The 23,644-nt window shown below is 46.5% G+C and overlaps 1 protein-coding gene across 1 annotated transcript in view; it reads left to right on the top strand.

Annotated features, from left to right (window-relative positions):
- The window catches only part of LOC138297008 (calpain-13-like), a 511,734-nt gene that overhangs the window by 417,696 nt on the left and 70,394 nt on the right, over positions 1–23,644 (top strand). The window contains exon 23 of the mRNA XM_069236526.1: positions 4,664–4,742. Within this exon, the coding sequence (XP_069092627.1) occupies positions 4,664–4,742 (79 nt within the window). The remainder of the gene's footprint in view (positions 1–4,663; positions 4,743–23,644) is intronic.

The following is a 23,644-nucleotide window of genomic DNA, read 5'->3' on the forward strand; positions in this document are numbered from 1 at the left end:
CAGAAACCATTATTGTTGCACACACGTTAGTCCTACCATCTAGGATCGAATGGCACTGTAACGAGGTCTAAAGATTGATATTACCTTTCTGATATTCCCCTTTGGATAATTTCAAATAAAAATCCAAATGCACTTAATTCCTCCAGCCATAGGTTAAAATCTGCTTGGTGTCGTTAGGGGAGGGGGCACAATGGGGCAAAAGAAAAGTGGCGCCTCATTTATGATACTCCACTTTATTGTAGATATGCTCCTAAGTTTTTTGGCTGACTTAAAAAAATTAGCTGCTACAGAAGCAATTTAGAAAAAAACACATCCTTGTAAATGTGATAAATTGGTAATAAAATCTCAAGCACAATAGCTTCATCCCTGCATTTTATGTAATATGCCTATTGGTGTGTGGTATTTCCAGGGCACAGGTAACACTTAGGTCATTGTCTCCTCTCCTGCAAATCTTGATGAATCATTTGCAGTTGAACATACAAATACAAATTACAAAGAATGTAAATCTCATATTGGTTTTCGCTGTGTAACACTGCTTAAAGGTAATAATAAAATAGGCAGACATTTCTTAAGGAAGAAGCCAAGATGTGAGGTCAGCAATTTGGTTTTTCAAATATTATGATGATAAAAAATAGCAATGGTGCTAAGAACTGATGATAAACATGAATCAGTGATTCAATACAATAAGGGTTTAATCAACCACACCCTGGTCAGCAGTGGAACCTCCAGCATTCATGTCAAACTTGAGGTTACTCTAGACAGATTGAATATTCAGTTCTCTCCATCCTCAGATAACCCAGTGCATGTATTAGATTGTAGGTAGTTGGTAAACAGGAGCACTCTACGTAGGAGAGGAAAGGGGCCATTCAGGGTTGTGTAAAGTGGCTGTCAGAATATCATAGAAAATTAGCATCCTGCACAGATATTATCATGACAATATAATCTAATATACTCTAAAACAATATGGTGAAGGTAAGCAAATAAAGGTAAGTATACGTTACTCAGTTACTACTTTTAACTGTACTTCTGTACCTTAATATATATATATATATATATATATATATATATATATATATATATATATATATATACACATACTTTATTTACATCCAAAATTCCATTTCATGTCACAAAATCCATAATGACTCAGAAACAAAATTAGGGTGATGCGTTTCAACCATCACGGTCTTCTTCCTAGGCCCTTCAAAGCATACTTTGAAGGGAATCCTTTGTAAACCTCAAAATCTGGCCAAAAAAACACTTTTTCCTCACATTTCGGTGACAGAAAGTTCTGGAATCTGAGAGGAGCTATAAATTCCCTTCAACCCAGAGTTCCCCCAGGTCTCCCATTAAAAATGATACTTCCCAATTGTGGGTTGGCCTAGCACCCGCAACAGGAAATGCCACAAAACACAACGTGGGCACATCACATTTTCCCAAAGAAAACATACCTGTTTTTTTCAAAGTGCCTAGCTGTGGATTTTGTCCTCTAGCTCAGCCGGCACTTAGGGAAACCTACCAAACCTGTGCATTTTTTAAAACTAGACACCTGTGGAAATCCAAGATGGGGTGACTTGTGAGGCTCTCACCAGGTTCTGTTACCCAGAATCCTTTGTAAACCTCAAAATTAGGCCAAAAAACACATTTTCATCACATTACGGTGACAGAAAGTTCTGGAATCTGAGAGGAGCCACAAATTCCTTCCACCCAGCGTTCCCCCAAGTCTCCCGATAAAAATTGTACCTCACTTGGGTGGGTAGGCTTGGTACCCGCGAAAGGAAATGACCCAAAACAGTATCTGGACACATCAAAATTATCAATACAAAACTACCTGTTTTTGCAGAGGGGACCTGCGTTTTTGGTCCTGGGCTCAGCAGCCATCTAGGGAAACCTACCAAACCCAGACAGTTCTGAAAACTAGACACCCGAGGGAGTTCAGGGAGGTGTGACTTGCGTGGATCCCCCAATGTTTTCTTACCCAGAATCTTCAGCAAACCTCAAATTTAGATAAAACATTACATTTTCCCACATTTCTGTGTGGGATCACCACACCGGGACAAAATTCCTACCACCCAACATTTCCCTTAGTCTCCCGGTATAAATGATACCTCACTTGTGTAGGTTGGCCAAGTGCCTGTGACAGGGATGAGCCAAAAACATGTTGAAATTGAGGGGGAACCAAAGCGGGTCCAAAAGGGCAGTTTGAAAAAAACATTTTTAGGCTGACAAGTGCAGCAGAATTTTTATCAGTATGGATGAGACGATGCTGGGTGGTAGGAATTTTGTGGATTCCTGCAGATTCCGGAAGATTCCATCACAAAAATGTGGGAAAAATGTGTGATTTCCAGCAAAGTTGGAGGTTTGCAGGGCATTGTGGGTAATAAAATGATGCAGGGATGCATGTGTAGAACACCACCCTGGAATCAACCAGATGTTTAGTTTTCAGATGTGTCTAGGTCTTGTGGATTTTTCTACATGGCAGCGTCCCAAAGTCCAAAAACTGCAGCCCTCACCTTTCCAAGTGGGATGATTTTGAGAGTTAGCCAAGCTCTCATGGCCCAAATGTAAAACCAAAACCCAAAATAATCAAATGTCTTCTTGCTTGTCGTGGGATAAGATGTTTTAGTGTGTGAGGGGAGAGCTGAAAGACTGTTACCCCCTTCAGTTGGGATGGGGGCATAACTAGGCCCATACTGGTTGGTAGCCACCACCACACTATTTTATTTTTTTTAATTCCCTGTCATCTAGTCGACATTCTGCCCCCCCGAGGTGTGGATCGGGAGTAATTGCCCCATATGCACACTGGTGGGCAGAACAACTTTGGCCCCATTTATTTGGGGTGGGCCATACCCCCACCCGCTTATTTTGAAAAAAAATCTTTCCTGGTCTCTGGTTGGCTTTCTGCGACCCTTGCCTAAGGGGCTGCACCCCAAACAGAACACACACACCAATCCATGGTGTCTAAGTGGTTTCTTCCCCCACCGACCCGGGGGGGGGCAAATCAGCCTAATAGAAATAGGCCAATCTGCCCTCAAGGGGAGCAGAAATTACCTAAAATAAATTTGCTCCCCTTGCGTGAAATTGTTGCAAATAAAAAGTCCCTGGTGCCTAGTTGTTTCTGCCCCCCTTGGGGCAGATTGGCCTAACAAAAATGGGTTGATCTGTCCCCAAGGGGGGTAGAAATGGCCTAAATACAATTTGCCTCCCAGGGGAGTGACGCTTGCCTAAGGGGTCGCTCCCCATACATAAAAACATAAAGTAAACAAAAAAAATACATCCCTGGTGTCTAGGGGTTTCTAGCCCCCCCGGGGGGGCAGATTGGCCTAATAATAACACACCGATTTGCCCCCCTGGGGAGCAGCCTTTGCCCAAGGGGCCGCTCCCCTTATGCGCCAATTTAAAAAAAAAAAAAAACTTCCCTGGTGTCTAGTGGTTTCTGCTATAAAAATAAGCCAATCTGCCCCCAAGGTGGGTAGAAATTACCTAAATACAATTTGCCCCCCAGGGGAGTGACCCTTGCATAAGGGGTCGCTCCCTATACATAAAAACATAAAACAAATTAAAATATATATATATCCCTGCTGTCGTGATAGGGCAGCAGAAATGTTTGTAGAGACATGAAAGGAAAGAAAAGGCCTTTCCTTTCATGCCTCTGCCTGCCCCCTCCCCCCGAGCGGAAGAGAAATGCATAGCATTTATCTTCCGCTTCGCGCTGGAAGCATGCTTCCAGCACAATGGAAGGTGACCTCTGATGAGGTCAGCACGTGATTGCATGCTGACATCATTAGATGTCACGGGGCCGAATTGGGTCGGGGTGGAAGGGGAAGCGATTCCCCTTCCAGCCCTGCCATGGAGGGGAAGCCCACGGAGGGAGCGCTAGCCCTCCCTCCGAGCTCCGGTGCCGGGACATAATGGTTACATCCTCGTCCCAAGCACAGAACCGGGTATACAGTACCCCCACAACACCAGCGACACTCTAGATTTGTTCACCCCAAATATCTGTTTTTCTAGCAAAGTTTTTAGGCATATGATTAGCACAGTGCCATCCATGCTGAGCTAGAAAATGACAATCTTTTGTCATTTACACAGCAAAGTCTTTAGGCATGGGATCAGCACAGTGCCATTCTTGCTGAGCTGTAAATGACAGTTGCTCTGTTAGGCTAGACCTAAAAATGGTCCTTCAAGTTTATCAGTCTGGAATAATTCCTTTCAAACAGCCCATTGCTGACGTGATGATATGTGTTTAGCAAGCCCATTGGGCAGTCCAGCCTGTAAACATGTTCCACTGAGGTCTTGCTATCGTACCCTTTCGTACACACGTGTGGCAACTGCATTCTGCGTCCCATCCACAATATCTGATATATAGGTCTCCGTGTTTATTCGTTTCTACAGACTAAACATTTTGTCTCCCAGCATGATTTGATGGAAAACTTTAAACATGAAAATCGTTGCTTTTTTATTTGTGTTGACGGCGCACACTGAATTCATCAGATGAATATTCGCTATGCAAATCAGTGTTCTAAGCCTCTATAACCGATATTTTAGTTGTGTATGCTATAATGAACGGACACTGTAATCATTCGACACCTAAAATAACTGTTTCAAGATAGGAACTTTCCTTGAAATATACAAAACTGGTAAAATGTCTCATTATGTTTTTCAGGTTATTTTCAGGAGGACAGATGAGGAGAGGTCGGGCTTCATTGACAGGTCTACTTTCCAGTGGGCAGCTCGAGCAGCAGGTATTCACTGACGTTCCAAAGTGTGGTAAACAGTTTCCTGTGGGCACAAACCAGACGTTGAGTCATCTGGCACTTAAATGATTTAATTTTACTATTACTCACCTCGGGTGCTCATCTTGTTTGTTTCAGGTGGATCGTCGGCTGAGTAGGTCTTGCAGGAAAAGAAACCTAAGAGTTTTTAGGTTGCATAAAAAGCCGCATAGCATGCGCTGCACACACTGGGGGAACATGCGAGACCAGACACATTCCCCTGAATGCAGGAAGGACTGCATCTTACTTTTAAGCCGTTTTAGAACTGAAGCAGTTGCACCATCACTGCCCTAGGGCGAGCTTTCGGTGGTGATGTCACTGCCTTCTCGATTACAAAGAAATGACAGAGCCCCCCAAATAAGTTTCCTTACACAATTTCTGATACACAACCCCATGCTTTGGACCTTCACATTCTCCCATAGGCCAACCACTCTGAAGTTGCAACCTGCTGCATCCTCATCCCTCCATTCCCGGGTTCATTTATTGACACCAACTCATTCCCCAGCAATGAGTCTTCCTCTAAATCTGTGACCTTATCTGTGACATTATTGTGACATTACTGAGACTCACATCTTTTTCTACAGCATAAATGTATCCCTTCAGGGATCTCCTTGGCGCCTTATCAAGAAAGGCTTATCCAGCGCAGAGCAGAGCGCCTGTTTTAATACATTTCACCCAATATGTCTCAGAATTGGTACTTTATTGTCAGATAGCACCATCAGAAGTAGAAAGAGGCACCAAACCTTCCTCACTGTTTGCGAATAGTATTGTCTGAAAATCAAAAATTATATTTTTACATGTTTTCACTCAGGGCCGTCTCCTGGCTTGCTCCTACTTAGGGACAGAGGTTTGATATGGCATTTTCTTGGGTTAAATAGTGACTCCCATCTTCTAGAACTCTCTCTCTCCATTTTACACCTTTTTTGCACAAGCTCAGAGACTTTGAGAATGAAGGAAACCACAAAAAAGGAAAAACAGACAGGCTTGCTTATGAGCCCTGGCATGTAGTGGAAGACCTCTGTACATTCTGGGCTCTGTTGGACTCTGTCACCAGATCCAGGCCCAGTGGTGAAGGCTTCTCACTTCCTTCTGACAAACAGTAGAGAAAGAACTTGCTGGGGACCCTGTGTAAGTGTCCCTGGGACTTTTGTGGACTGGTCGTGTGGTTTATACTCCTGCTGGAGGTCCTGCTACTTTCCAAGCAGTCAGGAGGTTGTGGTGTCTGTTCAGAGAGAGCAGTCTGCCTTGAGGTCTTCATAGTGCTGCCAGTGGAAAACCGCAGGCCAGGAGACTGCTAGATACAGGTGAACGTTCTGTTATCCATGTTAATCTTGTGTAATTTAGATATTTGCTTGTCATCTAAAATTCCCCAAAATGCTCTATTACACCACATTCCATAATTACACACCATTTGCAGCAAAACTCAAAACTTTAGTGTAATGTACAGGAACATCACGAATGGCCAGAACATGAGCAGCTTGTGTTGGTAAAATGTATCCAAACGTCCACAATGGATGACGAGGATGAATTCAATGCTAAACTTTTGGGGCAAATCAATGCAGGTTTTCCATTTCTTGTAATTTTGCATATTATTTCCAACATTTTGCATGATAACATCTAAGCAAATTATGTGAATTTCACACACCCGTAGAGACTACCAGGAGCTACAATAGGAGGGCAGGTCATGAGCTTCTGTAGCCACTGCTGCTGGAAGTCATCAGTATTGTTTAGGGGCTGTTGAGACATACACCCAAAATTTTGAGGCCAGACAGCCCTAACAGTACACTCATGGTGGCTGCAGCACGCCACTGGTAAGAAGAAAACGAAAAACTATTCTGGGTCAAAGCAACATTGAAACAAAGGATCCGATGGTGAGCAACATTGCCTTTCCCTTCGTGGAACTTGGCTGTTCATTAAATATTCCCCATTGAGCTTGTGGACTGTTAGTTTCCACTCAGGAGTGGGATAGTGGAGTGGCACATTGTTCGGGAGTGCCATAATGATCATCTTCTAATAATCTCCTTGAAATGAGGAACAATTTATGGGGACTCTTGAGCCTGAACCTCTGCCCCGTGAGCTGATGAGAGGCACAGGGAGAAAGAGGAGGCAGGGAAGTAGGAAGAGACAAACTCCCAGTCCTCCTGCCCCACCCCCGACTAAAGTGTGCATGATTTGGCAGGAGAGAGAAAAGCGGATGCAAGCTTCTCCACTAACAGGAGAATTGGTGCCCGGAGCCTGGGAAGCTGGTCTGACCATGGGCGTTTGCAGAAATGTTTCCGGGGGGAAGGGCGGCATAATTTTAGTACGGTACTAGTGCACATGGGGCAACGCTACAGCAGCCATAGTGTTATGCTGCACTGTGAGCCTGCACACCAGGCTATACCTAAATCTGGGGGATGAGGTGGGGACAGGCAAAAGCCGCCCCAGCCCGTTGACCACCTTCCCCCCTGCGGACGCCCATGGATCTGACCTTACAGGTTTGTGCTCTTGTGCAGGTCAGTGGCGTCAGAACATGTGGGCCCTAGGAGGAAGGCAGGTCAGCCACCTAGGAACACAGAAAAGAATCAGTGAGAACTGTGTTCACATGAAAGGAGGTGACACGGGCCAGAAGGAGCACCCCAGGAGCCATTCGCTATCTTACACTTAGTTTATGGGTGGCTCACAGGAGCAGTCGTGCCCCCTCCGAATAAGGACCACAGTAGTATTCCACAGAATTTCTGGTTTTGCCACCCTAAGTCTACGGGACCCAAGAAAGAGGGGGCCCAAGAAAGAGTGGCCCCAGAAGACGTTTTTTTTTAGATTTTTAGATACTTCTGGAGGAAGGGTTTTTACCCTGAAGATTTGGGGTGTCTAGCCCTTGTTGTTAGGTTCTCAGTGGTTGCTAGGCAATCTTCTGCAAACCAGGAATGAGACTCTGAAATGGAATGTCCGTTGTTTTAATGCTTTGTTGTTGCAGAAATGGTACGAACAAATGAACGTTATAATTCGTGCATGTTTCTGCTACAAATACAAGTAAAAATTAGTGTATATTTATGATATAACTATGGAATATTTGCATGAATGAAATGCATTATGATTGAAGAACGTACATTCTACCATGATATTATGTAGGACACTGCGTACGCTTGGTAATGTGCCAGCCATTAGAGGTGCTTTTGGCATATGGGTTCCTGAGTATATTTAGGCCCGTATTTATACTTTTTTTAGCGCCGCATTTGCACCGCTTTTTGACGCAAAATGGCGCAAACCTACAAAATACAATGGCATTTTGCAAGTTTGCGCCGTTTTTGCGTCAAAAAACGACGCAAATGCGGCGCTAAAAAAGTATAAATACGGGCCTTAGTTTTTTTTTGATTGTGTGATCTTTCTGGGTTGTGCACTCCTTGTAGCTTTTAACCTCTTAACTGCTGGGCCTTTCCCCCCTCCCAGTGCTGAGACCTTTTTTGGCTATTAGGGGTAGTTCGCGCTTAGGCCTTCATAACTTTTTGTCCACATAAGCTATCCATGCCAAATTTGCGTCCTTTTTTTCCAACATCGTAGGGATTCTAAAGGTACCTAGAGTTTGTGGTTTTCCCTGGAGGAGACCAAGAAATTAGCCAAAATACAGCAAAAAATGTGTTTGTTTAAAAAAAATTGGAAAAAAGGGCTGCCGAAGAAGGCTTGTGGTTTTTCACCTGAAAATGGCATCAACAAAAGGTTTGTGGTGCTAAAATCACTGACTTGAATCAGAAAACCAAATTTTTCAACCAAATTTTGGCACTTTACTGAGACATACCCCATTTTACCCCAAAATTCTGAATCCAGCAAGGTGTCATTTGTGTAGATCCTACAAAGTTTTCCTACAGAAAATAATAGCGGAAATGAAAAAATATTGACATTGAGTTGAAAAATCAGCCATTTTTCTCCATATTTTACTCTGTAACTTTTTCCTGAGATGTCAGATTTTTGAAAGCAATATATCATTATGTCTGCTGGACTCTTCTGGTTGCAGGGATATATAGGGCTTGTAGGTTCATCAAGAACCCTAGGTACCCAGAGCCAATAAAGGAGCTGCACCTTGCAATAGGTTTTCTTTCTATACCAGGTATACAACAATTCATTTGCTGGAATATAAAGAGTGAAAAATAGGTATCAAGAACACCTTTGTATTTACAAAATGGGCACAAGATAAGGTGTTGAGAAGCAGTGGTTATTTGCACATCTCTGAATTCCGGGGTGCCCATACTAGAATGTGAATTACAGGGCATTTCTCAAATATACGTCTTTTTTTACACACTGTTTTACATTTGGAAAGAAAAACTGTAGAGAAAGACAAGGGGCAATAACTTTTGTTTTGCCATTCTGTGTTCCACCAAGTCTCCTGATAAAAATGGTACCTCACTTGTGTGGGTAGGCCTAGTGCCTGCGACAGGAAATACCCCAGAACACAATGTGGACACATCACATTTTCCCAAAGAAATCAGAGCTGTTTTTAACAAAGTGCCTAGCTGTGGATTTTGGCCTCTAGCTCAGCCGCCACCTAGGGAAACCTACCAAACCTGTGCATTTTTGAAAACTAGACACCTAGCGGAATCCAAGGTGGGTTGACTTGTGGGTCTCTCACCAGGTTCTGTTACCCAGAATCCTTTGCAAACCTCAAAATTTGGCAAACAAAACAATTTTTCCTCATATTTCAGTGACAGAAAGTTCTGGAATCTGAGAGGAGCCACACATTTCCTCCTACCTAGCATTCACCCAAGTCTCCCGATAAAAATGGTACCTCACTTGTGTGGGTAGGCCTAGTGCCCGCGACAGGAATGGATCACGCAAAGGTCAATGGCAGTCCTTGCATGAGGGCTGCTGTTAACCCTGGTGTGATCCATTCCTGACGCAGGCACTAGACACAGGCATACAAGTGGGGTTGTGTTTTTATCAAGACAAGTGGAGAAACACTGAGTGGTAGGAATTCTGAGGATCCCTGCATATTCCTGTAGTTTCTGTGATAAAAAAGAAAGGAAAAATAGTGGTATTAATCAACGGTTCACTTTTGCAGGGCATTCTGGGTAAGACACCTTTGTGAAATTCAAACACGCCACACTTACGTGGACTTCCTTGGGTGACTAGTTTTCAGAAATGTCTGCGTTTGGTAGGTTTCCCTATATGGCTGCTGAGCCCAGGACCAAATACTTAGGTGACTGTCTTAAAAAACAAGGCTGTTCTCCACAATCCGTTTTGGGTACTTCCCTGTTGTGGTCACTTGCCCACTCACTAAAGTGAGGCAGTGTTTCGCTGGAGACTTAGTGGACTGCTGAGTGGTAGAACATGTGTGGCTGCATGCAGATCCCTGGACTTCTGCTCATTGAAATGCAAGGCAAATGGGATTTTTAAGCACATTTTGTGATTTCAAGGGGATTCTGGGTGAAGGAAAACTGATGAGAGCCACGCAAGTCCTGCACCCTTGGACTCCCCTGGTACTAGTTTGTTAAAGTTAACCCACCACTCACACTGGTTGGTTTTAGCTCCTCCAGAAATTATGGTTTCAAAGCATGAATACTTAGCAAAGTATCTGAATATTGAAACCAAGCCTTCTGATGGTGGGCCATAAAGCCGCGTCCAGGCACCAACATCTTTATGGTCCATTCACCCACCATTCACCCACAACAAACAACCCTTTCATACCGCCGGCCACGGGCCCAATCCAACCAATCACTGCACTCATATTAACTTACCGCTGCCAGACAAGGGCCCATCACATTCACACGCACAGAACGGAATTAGTTTGACTACATTTTACCACCTGTCAAGTAACTGCCTCCTTCTTCCTTAACATTACCAAATGCATGCGTAACAAACCTTTACTAATGACTCCTGTGACAGCCACCTGAGGCTCAGGAAGACATGTTTTTCATACGCCTTTAACGCACTCACTGTGCTAAATCCAACTACTTCCAGTTTGTGGATGCAAGTTGGGGGTGTCCGAGTATGCCGTACAAAGCGATTCATTCAAACTGAGTGAGCATATCTACCTTTGAAACTAAGGGAGACATGATGGGGATTGCTTGTGATGTTCCCTAAAGAGAAGGTCGCAGGCTATGAAAATGGCTAGTTTTTGGCACACAGGGGAGTCCATGAGAACGTAGCATATGTCCCAGCCACATTATGTGCAGTGCTGTGACTGTAATGCACTTATAGAGCAAACTGAACATCTACTAAGTTCTGATGGAGGATGAACATGAAAAGCAGGTCAAACACTGACCTATAGAAGTCATTTTCCTTCAGAGAATGGGATGGCACCAATGGGATTGAATCCATAGGTGTAGATGATGTACATCTGTACTACCTTTACTATCTGCCTTCTACCTGTGCAATATCCCTGTGAAGGCACACCTACCATAAGCTTTCCTTACCCATTCATGTCTCTGTTCTCATCAGAGTCCTGACTAATCCTGTATAATTGCCAAGTGAACCTATACTAGTTTGTGGATGCAAGTTGGGGGTGTCCAAGTACAAAGCGATTCCTCGAACTGAGCGAGCATATCTACTGTTGAAACTAAGGCTGACATGCTGGTGAAGAAAATGTGGCATATGTTCTGTCCACTAGTATATGCAGTAGGGAGAATATAATGCACGTTAATTGAACAGAACACCTACCACGTTCCGACGGTGGATTTAGCTCTCAAGCAGTTCATAAGGAAGTCCATGATGAAGTAGATGAAATAAAATTCTGTGGCTCCTTGCCTAATGAAGCAGTGGCCCATGGACGTTTGGTATCCATGCACTGCCACTGAAAGGATTACCCAATGGCAGCGCAACCTCAGTCGATTCCGCAGAACTTTGCATTAGTATGATACAACGTAAAGCAAGTAGGGATACAGAGGCCTGGTTGTCATGGACACTGGGGACTGTAATACCGACTCTCCTGCCGCTTTCCATGTTTCGAGCACACTTTACAGTGACGACATGGACGATCCTTTTTGGGTGTTTTAGGAATGCGATCAGCAAAGTGTCGCTCCTGCAACCTTGCCACGTCCTCCAGAACATATGAGGTGGAGGCTGCTGCTGCTTCTGTAACAGCAGTGAGGCTTTCAATTACAGTCAACTGGAAGTCAAGGAAAGTCATGAGTCTTCCTGTGGTTGTCTGACGGTAAACAACATACGCATTGTATGTTGCCATCTGAATCAGGTGGGTAAACAGTTTCTTGTACCACGTGTGAGTTTTATGACACACATTGTATGGTTGAAGAACCTGGTCGTTCTTGTTCACTCCGTTCATGTACTTATTGTAATCTAGAATACAGATGGGCGTATGAACTTTGGCCATCTGACCCCAAACCGTGATGGGGGAAGTGCTCTCATCATGAATTGTAGTGAGCATGTATACATCACGCCTATCCAAGAACTTGACTGCGAGCAGTTCGTTAGAACCTAATTCAGTACTTTGGGATTTCTGGAGATGCTTGCAAACAAGCTCCTGCGGGAATCCTTTGCGGTTACAACGAACTGCACCGCAGGCCACAGTGCCAGCTTTGTAGAGCTCACTGAACAGCTCTACTCCTGTATAGAAATTGTCCACATAAAGGTTATACCCTTTGTGAAGAAGTGGCTGGACACGTTCCCATACAATCTTACCTATGACCCCTAACACGGGAGGGTAACCTACGGGGTTTAGGGTAGAATCCTCCCCTGTATACACTCTCAAGCTGTACACATAGCCAGAAGAGCTCTCACACAGCATGTACATCTTTATGCCATAGCGAGCTCTTTTGCTCACAATGTACTGTCTAAAAGGCAGCCGTCCTTTGTACAGGATCAAGGACTCATTGACTGCTATATTCTTTCCAGGAGTATAGATCTCTGGAAACCTGGCAGACAAATGTTCCACAACAGGCCGAATTTTGAACAACCTGTCATGGTATGGATGGTCCCGGGGCAATGCAGCAGAATTGTCATTGAAATGCAGCATGCCCCGCAGTAGCAAAAAACGATCTCTGCTCATGTATGGTGCGAAGATGGGGGTTACCCAAACTGTGCAAGTCGTCCAGTAGGACTGCATGGTGGATTTCTGCACTAACCCCATTTTAAGCGTAAGGCCCAAAAATATCTTAAACTCCACCAGCGAAGTGGGAGTCCACTGGCATGCCCTAGAACGGGGCCCTAGAGTGCCTCCACGCTCCGTCAGAAATTGGTCTGCATGCAAATTTGTTTGCTGCACAATTTCCTGAAGGAAGTCAACATCCAAAAATAGATGGATGTAGTCGACTGGCAAAAAGTTAGCTGTATCAACTTTACATCCACCGTCACCAGTAAAAGGTGGAATTTGGGGCTAAACTAAACAGGGGGGCTGGCAAGAGAGCACTCTCTCTGTGCTAGTGACTGCATGCACCTGCTCTCTGTGTTCGCCTAGCCCAATGCTGTCCTACTGCACAGATTGTGCTTGCGAAGGGACAGCACGGCTGTCGTCATCGTCTTCTTCAGAATCACTGGAAGAGGTGTCATCGGATGGGACTCCGCCGACTGAAAAATCTCTCCCAGATTCTGCACCATTGTCCTCTCCCTCAGATGCTGTCTCAGTATCTGCTGTCTCAGTCTCTGATCCTACATCAGAACTGGCCTCCATAACACAAGTTAGGGCTTGAGAAGCAGCCATCCAACGAGGCGCCATCTCTGCTACTGGCTAAATCGTCCCTCTAAATTATTAGCCTACCTAGAAGGCAGATAGTCACAAAATTGCTTGTGGGTATGTTTGATGTGTTCAATAGGAAATGTCGTTACCTTACCTTCGCTTCTTCTCCGATTCAGCAGATTATCTGAAGACAATGAAAAAAACAAAAAAGACACAGTATTACTTGACCTTACCACATACCCATCATCACAGCCTTTACCGCTGGTGGCACCCGATGCGACAGTCATTTTTGGTGCTTTGCCTCCCATTACCTCCTCTTCTAATGCCCTCAGTACCACCCAGCAAAAGTGTCCCTCATATCTCCATAGTCCCCCTCGCACATCATTTGTTTTAAAGCGCAGGTAACGCTTGCCTTTACTAATCCACTCAGCTAAATACATATAACTGTATATCCTTTGCAGCAGGACAATAAACCATCTGCGCTACTTTATGGCATCAAAACTGCCACTAGACAAAAGACATATATATATATATATATATATATATATATATATATATATATATATATATATATTTATTTATTTTTTTCCACAAAGAAGTCACTCCATTAACGTCGAAAGCCCGGTTTTGCCAGCACCACCAATCCAGGTTCCAATTTTTTTTTATTTCATCTCATAAAGTATAAAAGTGCTGAGTGCAAAAATCCAGAACACAAATGGCAACGCGTTTCGGCCTGAGCCTTCGACTGGCCATAGAGTTAAGTGCAGAGTGAGTGTATTTAAACCATGTGACCACTCCCCAACACCAATTAAAAATCATTACCTACTTTTGAGTGCTAATTAGTACACATCTTTCTTTTTGTCTTTATCTCTTTCTCATTATAACAAGTATAAATTGTTTAAAGTCTGAGGACCAGATTTTTCTAATGCCTTTCCCCGTTTATAAGCTTATCGTTTATATATTTTATTATGTGTTGTGTGCATGCGGGTAAAGTACCCTTTACTACATTCTTATGTTCTATGGAATGTGGGCGGGTGGATATTTGAATCAGTTCTTCAAATACAAACTTACGTCAGCCTATCGATCCTTATTATATATTTGTAGGGAAGTACCTTCTTGCCCGGTATGTTAACCCCGTTTTTACATGTATGTCTGTTTTTGCCAGTCTCACTGGGATCCTGCTAGCCAGGACCCCAGTGCTCATAGTTTGTGGCCTGAATGTGTGTACCTGTGTAGTGACTAACTGTGTCACTGAGGCATTGCTAATCAGAACCTCAGTGCTTATGTTCTCTCTGCTTTAAATTTGTCACTATAGGCTAGTGACCACTTTTACCAATTTCAATTGGCACACTGGAACACCCTTATAATTCCTTAGTGTTAGAAATAGGGTCTTTGGTTGACGGTCAGGTTACCCCCTGTTCAAGCAAGAACCCTTACTCTAGTCAGGGTAAAAGAGAATCACCCTCAGCTAACCCCTGCTTACCCCCTTGGTAGCTTGGCAGAGCAGTAGGCTTAACTTCAGAGCGCTAGGTGTAAAGTATTTGTACCAACACACACAGTAACTTAATGAAAACACTACAAAATGACACAACACCGGTTTAGAAAAATAGGAAATATTTATCTAAACAAAACAAGACCAAAACGACAAAAATCCGACATAGACAAGTCAAGTTATGAATTTTTAAAGATTAAACTAAAAAATAGCGCTTAGAAACAAAAATGCTTCGATCAGATGTTAACACGGCGTCGTGACGGAGTTGTTCTCAACAAGCCGACACCAGCGGCGCCGGACACGGAGTCGTGTAGACCCTCAAGTACAGTACCTTTGGTGAAGAGTGAAAACAAGCCGATGCGTGAAGTCGGGGATCGCGGCGTCTGTGCGAAACGTTGAATCCGTGCACTTCGAGCGGCGTCGGTCACGACGTGGTGCAGTGTCTTCCACGGAGTCACGGACTTCAGCGGGGCTGCCACGGCGTCGGGCCTGCGAAGAGCATCGCGTTCCAGTGAAGGTCACGGCGTCGGGTGCAGGCGGCGTTACCGGATTCAGCAGCGGCATCGGTCCAAAGTCGTCCAAAGTCGATTTCCTTGGATTCCACCAGCTTTCCTTTCAAGGGCCCAGGGACTGGATAGGGCACCACTTGTCAGAGCAGGAGTCTCTCCAGAGACTCCAGGTGCTGGCAGAGAGAAGTCTTTGCTGTCCCTGAGACTTCAAACAACAGGAGGCAAGCTCTAAATCAAGCCCTTGGAGATTTCTTCACAAGATGGAAGGCACACAAAGTCCAGTCTTTGCCCTCTTACTCTGGCAGAAGCAGCACTGCAGGAAAGCTCCACAAAGCACAGTCACAGGCAGGGCAGCACTTCTTCCTCAGCTATCAGCTCTTCTCCAGGCAGAGGTTCCTCTTGGTTCCAGAAGTGTTTCTAAAGTCTGTAGATTTGGGTGCCCTTCTTATACCCATTTTAGTCTTTGAAGTCACCTTTCTTCAAAGGGGACTCAAACCTGCTTGTGAAATCCTGCCTTGCCCAGGCAAGTCCTCAGACACACAGCAGGGGGTTGGAGCCGGCATTGTCAGAGGCAGGCACAGTCCTTTCAGATGAGAGTGACCACTCCACCCCTCCCTCCTAGCAGAGATGGCTAATCAGGAAATGCAGGTTACACCCCAGCCCCCTTTGTGTCACTTTCTAGTGCGAGGTGAAAAACAACCCAACTGTCAAACTGACTCAGACAGGGAATCCACAAACAAGGCAGAGTCACAGAATGGTTTAAGCAAGAAAATGCTCACTTTCTAAAAGTGGCATTTTCAAACGCACAATCTTAAAATCAACTTTACTAAAAGATGTATTTTTTAATTGTGAGTTCAGGGACCCCAAACTCCACATGTCCATCTACTCTCCAGGGGAATCTACACTTTAATCATATTTAAAGGTAGCCCCCATATTATCCTATGAGAGAGACAGGCCTTGCAACAGTGAAAAACGAAGTTGGCAGTATTTCACTGTCAGGACATATAAATCACATTACTATATGTCCTACCTTATCCATACACTGCACCCTGCCCTTGGGGCTACCTAGGGCCTACCTTAGGGGTGCCTTACATGTAAGAAAAGGGAAGGTTTAGGCCTGGCAAGTGGGTACACTTGCCAAGTCGAATTTACAGTGTAAAAATACACACACAGACACTGCAGTGGCAGGTCTGAGACATAATTACAGAGCTACTTATGTGGGTGGCACAACCAGTGCTGCAGGCCCACTAGTAGCATTTGATTTACAGGCCCTGGCACCTCTAGTGCACCTTACTTGGGACTTACTAGTAAATCAAGTAGGCCAATCATGGATAAACCAATTACATACAATTTACACGGAGAGCATATGCACTTTAGCACTGGTTAGCAGTGGTAAAGTGCTCAGAGTTCAAAAGCCAACAGCGACAGGTCAGAAAAAATAGGAGGCAGGAGGCAAAAAGATTCGGGATGACCCTGCATAAGCAAAAGTCCAACACAACCCCCTACCAGCCTAAAGCCAGGGGAGAACAATCAATACCTTGATGTACTTCCCTGATTAGGGCGATAGAACAAGGACCCAGGCCCACAACAGCAGGGGCATGTTCCAGTTCTACGCCTTCCTGACTCCAGTTGGATCCCTCTGTCCATACTCTCAGGGCCCACTAAGCTAACCCAAGGGGAACCCTTCTCCACATCTACAGCGCCTAACTTTATTTTGCTCACAGATGTATTGCAATGGGCAGATAGTACCACCAGGGCCAACACAGTGGTGTTGCCCACTCCACCCCTGAGGTAGGATTCTCGTCCCCCCCCCAGGGGCAGATCTTTCCACCAGGACAGCAAGCCACAGTGACCCCTGACAACTGTCAGGGATGAGAGCCTGATCTCAGGCCCCTCCAACCACTGTGACTGTGGAGAGTGGGGGGCGGTAGCCCCAGGTGCCTGACACCCTTTGACCACTCTACCTTCCACCAGGTCAGACAAGATAACCTGACCCTGGTCCTCTCCTCTGGGGCTCTGTACCCTTCCTGCAGGAGCGGCACCCCCAAAGTCCAAAATTGTCCGGGTGCTTGTAGAAGCAATCCTGCACAATTCTTCCACCAGCGCAGGGATGTTAACCTGCAACTGGTCCTCCAACCTGGGGTCTGTACCTTCAGGTTGGACCAGGGCCAGGGGTGAGGCTTCCCTCCCCCTGCCCTCTCTTCTGGGATCCTGAACCACCCAACTAGGAGTGCCCCCCCCAGAAGACAACATGGTAGGGGCACTGTTAGCAGTAGCCCCTTCCTTCAGGTCAGGGTTTATCCCCTGCACCTGATCCTCCAGTCCAGGGTCTGTACCCACAGACTGGACCACTGCCTGGCAACCCAGGAATTCCTGGGGGGCATACCTACCCCCCACCAGGTCAGAGTTTACCCTCTGAACCTGGTCATCCAACCCAGGGTCACCACCCTGCGGTTGAACCACTGCCTGGCACACCAGGACTTCCAGGGGGGCACACTTACCCCCCTCAAGGGACACACTGTCCCCAAGGGCCACACAAGAGTCTGGCTGGCACAGGTCTCCTGACCTCTGCCCATCTGACAGAGTCTGGATTCCCACCAACCCTGAAATGTCTCACCAAGGTCATTCCTGGGGGGCTCTGCTCTCAGAGCTGACCCCTAACCCTCCAGGCTCTCCACTGGGGTCGTCAAACCCCTCTCAACCCTCTGTCTGGACTTCTGCACCCCCTCACTAGGAGTGGTACTGCCAGGCACCAGAACTGGTGGGATGCTGGCTACAGCCGCCCCCCCCCAAGTTCTCCTGACACTGTGGGATCTCCCTCAACAGATGGCCCTATGGAACAGGCTAGGCTTCCCTCCTGGTGTTCCCTCATGGAACCCTCCAGGACCTGGGACCGGATCTAGGGCACCTTGGACCTCAGCCCATCCCCATTCCCTCTCCTCAGAGACTGGACATGGGGTCCCTCACCCATCCCACTACACTGGGACCTACCTGGGACACTACAATCCTTCCCTACCTCACCTGGTTGGGAAATACCTAGACCACTCCTCTCAGGAGCCCCCCCTCAAATGCCTCTTCAGACTCTCTGGTACTCACCAAGAAGTCTGCCACCATTGTAAGCTCCCTGGGGTCAGAGAACTCACACTCCACCTGGTGTTGGCGTAGCTCTGGAAAATAAGGACTAGACATATGCTCTCCAGCAATTACATCACTCAGCCCCTTACATGAATTAACCAAAGTACCCTTCACCCAACCATCCAGTGACTCTGCTTTGGAAAAGCACCCCACATCACCCTCCTGAGACTGGTGAGACAGTACCTGACTGTCCCTGACACTCAACCCACACTCTTCTGGGATGTCTTCACACTCCATAACCAGGACTTCTACCTTGGGGGAACCCCTCTCCCTGTAACTCTCACCTAGAGTCAGTAGAGTGTCCCTCCCACCAGTAGGAATATGACTCCCCATGCCAGTTCCCCAATCCACCTCAAGGACGCTGTGCATCACTGGAGCTACCTCATACCCCTGAACTTCCTGGCGTGTGTTAACTCCCTCCTTCAAGTAGGGCACCACATCTCTGGGCATGTGCACTTCTTCAGCAGTACTGGATACAAGATTTTTGCTGCCACCATCTGAACTGGACTCAGCCCTCATGGCCTCCAGCTTCAGCTCTTCGCAGCTCAGCTCTTGAGCTGTAATCCTTTCTTTTTCCAGGACTAAGGCTCTCTTCTCCTCATCCCTCTCAAGCTCTGCATCTAGCTCTTCCAGACTCCGGATTCGAGCTAGGAGCCAATCATCTCTTTCTGTTCCCTCCTCAGGGCCACTGCCCTCCTCCTCAGAGTAGTCCTCCTCCTCAGAGTAGTTATCCTCCTCAGACTCATTTGGTGGTGTTGCCTGACAACGTTTCAATTCATGCTGAAACAGGGCTGACTCAAGATCCTCCCTTCTGGATTTCTTGTTCACAGCCAGTCCCCTTTCCATGCAGAATGCTTTAAGCTGCCACTTTTTATACATAAAAAGGTGCCAGAAATTGACTTCCATTCTACAAAGGCTTCACAACCAAAAACCAAAGTCCAAAATATTAGCAATACTTCCAGGAGGACATCAGAGAACAAAAAGCAGAATCACAAGACAAGTAGTATGTGGTCACGTAGTGGTCTGAACTCAAAACAATAGTGTAAACTTAATTACTGTATGTCAAGTACAAATACAAGTCCAAATCCCAACCGCTGATCACCAATGTTAGAAATGGGGTCTTTGGTTGACAGTCAGGTTACCCCCTGTTCAAGCAAGGACCCTCACTCTAGTCAGGGTAAAAGAGAATCACCCTCAGCTAACCCCTGCTTACCCCCTTGGTAGCTTGGCAGAGCAGTAGGCTTAACTTCAGAGTGCTAGGTGTAAAGTATTTGTACCAACACACACAGTAACATAATGAAAACACTACAAAATGACACAACACCGGTTTAGAAAAATAGGAAATATTTTTCTAAACAAAACAAGACCAAAACGACAAAAATCCTACATACACAAGTCAAGTTATGAATTTTTAAAGATTAAACTCAAAAATAGCGCTTAGAAACAAAAATGCTGCAATGAGATGTTAACACGGCGTCGTGACGGAGTCGTTCTCAACAAGCCGACACCAGCGGCGCCGGACACGGAGTCGTGTAGACCTCCAAGTACAGTACCTTTGGTGAAGAGTGAAAACAAGCCGATGCGCGAAGTCGGGGATCGCGGCGTCTGTGCGAAACGTTGAATCCGTGCACTTCGAGCGGCGTCGGTCACGACGTGGTGCGGTGTCTTCCACTTCCAGTAGGCTGCCGCGGCGACGGGCCTGCGAAGAGCGTCGCGTTCCAGTGAAGGTCACGGCGTCGGGTGCAGGCGGCGTTACCGGATTCAGCAGCGGCGTCGGTCCGAAGTACAGTACCTTTAGTGAAGAGTGAAAACAAGCCGATGCGCGAAGTCGGGGATCGTGGCGTCTGTGCGAAACGTTGAATCCGTGCACTTCGAGCGGCATCGGTCACGACGTGGTGCGGTGTCTTCCACGGAGTCGCGGACTTCAGCGGGGCTGCCACGGCGTCGAGCCTGCGAAGAGCATCGCGTTCCAGTGAAGGTCACGGCGTCGGGTGCAGGCGGCGTTACCGGATTCAGCAGTGGCATCGGTCCAAAGTCGTCCGAAGTCGATTTCCTTGGATTCCACCAGCTTTCCTTTCAAGGGCCCAGGGACTGGATAGGGCACCACTTGTCAGAGCAGGAGTCTCTCCAGAGACTCCAGGTGCTGGCAGAGAGAAGTCTTTGCTGTCCCTGAGACTTCAAACAACAGGAGGCAAGCTCTAAATCAAGCCCTTGGAGATTTCTTCACAAGATGGAAGGCACACAAAGTCCAGTCTTTGCCCTCTTACTCTGGCAGAAGCAGCACTGCAGGAAAGCTCCACAAAGCACAGTCACAGGCAGGGCAGCACTTCTTCCTCAGCTATCAGCTCTTCTCCAGGCAGAGGCTCCTCTTGGTTCCAGAAGTGTTTCTAAAGTCTGTAGATTTGGGTGCCCTTCTTATACCCATTTAAGTCTTTGAAGTCACCTTTCTTCAAAGGGGACTCAAACCTACTTGTGAAATCCTGCCTTGCTCAGGCAAGTCCTCAGACACACAGCAGGGGGTTGGAGCCGGCATTGTCAGAGGCAGGCACAGTCCTTTCAGATGAGAGTGACGACTCCACCCCTCCCTCCTAGCAGAGATGGCTAATCAGGAAATGCAGGTTACACCCCAGCCCCCTTTGTGTCACTGTCTAGTGCGAGGTGAAAAACAACCCAACTATCAAACTGACCCAGACAGGGAATCCACAAACAAGGCAGTCACAGAATGGTTTAAGCAAGAAAATGCTCACTTTCTAAAAGTGGCATTTTCAAACGCACAATCTTAAAATCAACTTTACTAAAAGATGTATTTTTTAATTGTGAGTTCAGGGACCCCAAACTCCACATGTCCATCTACTCTCTAGGGGAATTTACACTTTAATCATATTTAAAGGTAGCCCCCATATTATCCTATGAGAGAGACAGGCCTTGCAACAGTGAAAAACGAAGTTGGCAGTATTTCACTGTCAGGACATATAAATCACATTACTATATGTCCTACCTTATCCATACACTGCACCCTGCCCTTGGGGCTACCTAGGGCCTACCTTAGGGGTGCCTTACATGTAAGAAAAGGGAAGGTTTAGGCCTGGCAAGTGGGTGCACTTGCCAAGTCGAATTTACAGTGTAAAAATACACACACAGACACTGCAGTGGCAGGTCTGAGACATAATTACAGAGCTACTTATGTGGGTGGCACAACCAGTGCTGCAGGCCCACTAGTAGCATTTGATTTACAGGCCCTGGCACCTCTAGTGCACCTTACTAGGGACTTACTAGTAAATCAAATAGGCCAATCATGGATAAACCAATTACATATAATTTACACGGAGAGCATATGCACTTTAGCACTGGTTAGCAGTGGTAAAGTGCTCAGAGTTCAAAAGCCAACAGCGACAGGTCAGAAAAAATAGGAGGCAGGAGGCAAAAAGATTCGGGATGACCCTGCATAAGCAAAAGTCCAACACTTAGTATATGGTACCTAGGTACCCAGGGTATTGGGGTTCCAGGAGATCCGTATGGGCTGCAGCATTTCTTTTGCAAACCATAGAGAGCTCAGACAAACTTTTACACAGGAGTGCCACTTCAGCCTGAGTGAAATAACGCACACGTTATTTCACAGCCATTTTCATTGCACTTAAGTAACTTATAAGTTACCTATATGTCTAACCTTCACTTGCTGAAGGTTAGGTGCAAAGTTACTAAGTGTGAGGGCACCCTTGCACTAGCAAAGGTGCCCCCACATAGTTCAGGGCCATTTCCCCGGACTTTGTGAGTGCAGGGACACCATTACACGCGTGCACTACATATAGGTCAATACATATACGTAGCTTCACAATGGTAACTCTGAATATGGCCATGTAACATGTCTAAGATCATGAATTGTCCCCCCATGCCAAATCTGGTATTGGGGTGCCAATCCCATGCATCCCTGGGGCTCCACTATGGACCCCGGGTACTACCAAAACCAGCTCTCTGGGGTTTTCTCTGCAGTTACCGCTGCTGCCACCCCACCGACAGGGTTCCGCCCTCCTGGGGTCTGGGGAGCCCAGTCCCAGGACGGCAGAACAAAGAATTTCCTCTGAGAGAGGGTGTTACACCCTCTCCCTTTGTAAATAGGTGTTAAAGGCTGGGGAGGGGTAGCCTCTCCCAGCCTCTGGAAATGCTTTGAATGGCACACATGGTGCCCTCCTTGCATAAGCCAGTCTACACCAGTTTAGGGAACCCCCAGTCCCTGCTCTGGCACGAAACTGGACAAAGGAAAGGGGAGTGACCACTCCCCTGTCCATTCTCACCCCAGAGGTGATGCCCAGAGCTCCTCTAGTGTGTCCCAGACCTCTGCCATCTTGGATCCAGAGGTGGGAGGGCACTCTGGAGGCCTCTGAGTGGCCAGTGCCAGCAGGTGACGTCAGAGGCCCTCCTGATAGGTGCTTACCTGACTAGGTGGCCAATCCTCCTCTGAGGGCTATTTAGGGTCTCTCTTGTGGGCTTTTCCTCAGATAACGACTTGCAAAAATTCACCAGAGTTCCTCTGCACCTCTCTCTTCGACTTCTGCCAAGGATCAACCGCTGACTGCTCCAGGACACCTGCAAAACTGCAACAAAGTAGAAAGAAGACTACTGGCGACCTTATAGCACCTAATCCTGCCAGCTTTCTCCACTGTTTCCTGGTGGTGCATGCTTTGGGGGCTGCCTGCCTTCATCCTGCACTGGAAACCACGAAGAAATCTCCTGTGGGTTGACGGAATCTTCCCCCTGCTTCAGCAGGCACCAAACTTCAGCATCACTGGTACTCTGGGACACCTCTTATCCTGACTAGCATGGCCCCTGGAACACAGGTGGTGGACCCAAGTGACCCAACTGTCCAAATTTGGAGGAGGTAAGTCCTCGCCTCCCCTCTCCAGACAGTAATCATGTGCACTTCATGAACTGCAGCTACTAGGGCTTATGTGCACATTTCCACAAAATCCTTCATGCACATCCAAACCTAGGTCCCCAGCACTCTGTCCTGCGATGCTCAGCGCCCTGAGTTGATCTCCAGCTTTGTGGGACTCTCTTTTGTAGTGTTGAGATGACCGCCATGTTCAGACTTCTTGAACCCGTGTTCAAGTACTTCTGCTGGTGCTGCCTTCTTGTG

The sequence above is a fragment of the Pleurodeles waltl genome, chromosome 5, assembly GCF_031143425.1.
Source record: "Pleurodeles waltl isolate 20211129_DDA chromosome 5, aPleWal1.hap1.20221129, whole genome shotgun sequence".
Classification (NCBI taxonomy): domain Eukaryota; kingdom Metazoa; phylum Chordata; class Amphibia; order Caudata; family Salamandridae; genus Pleurodeles; species Pleurodeles waltl.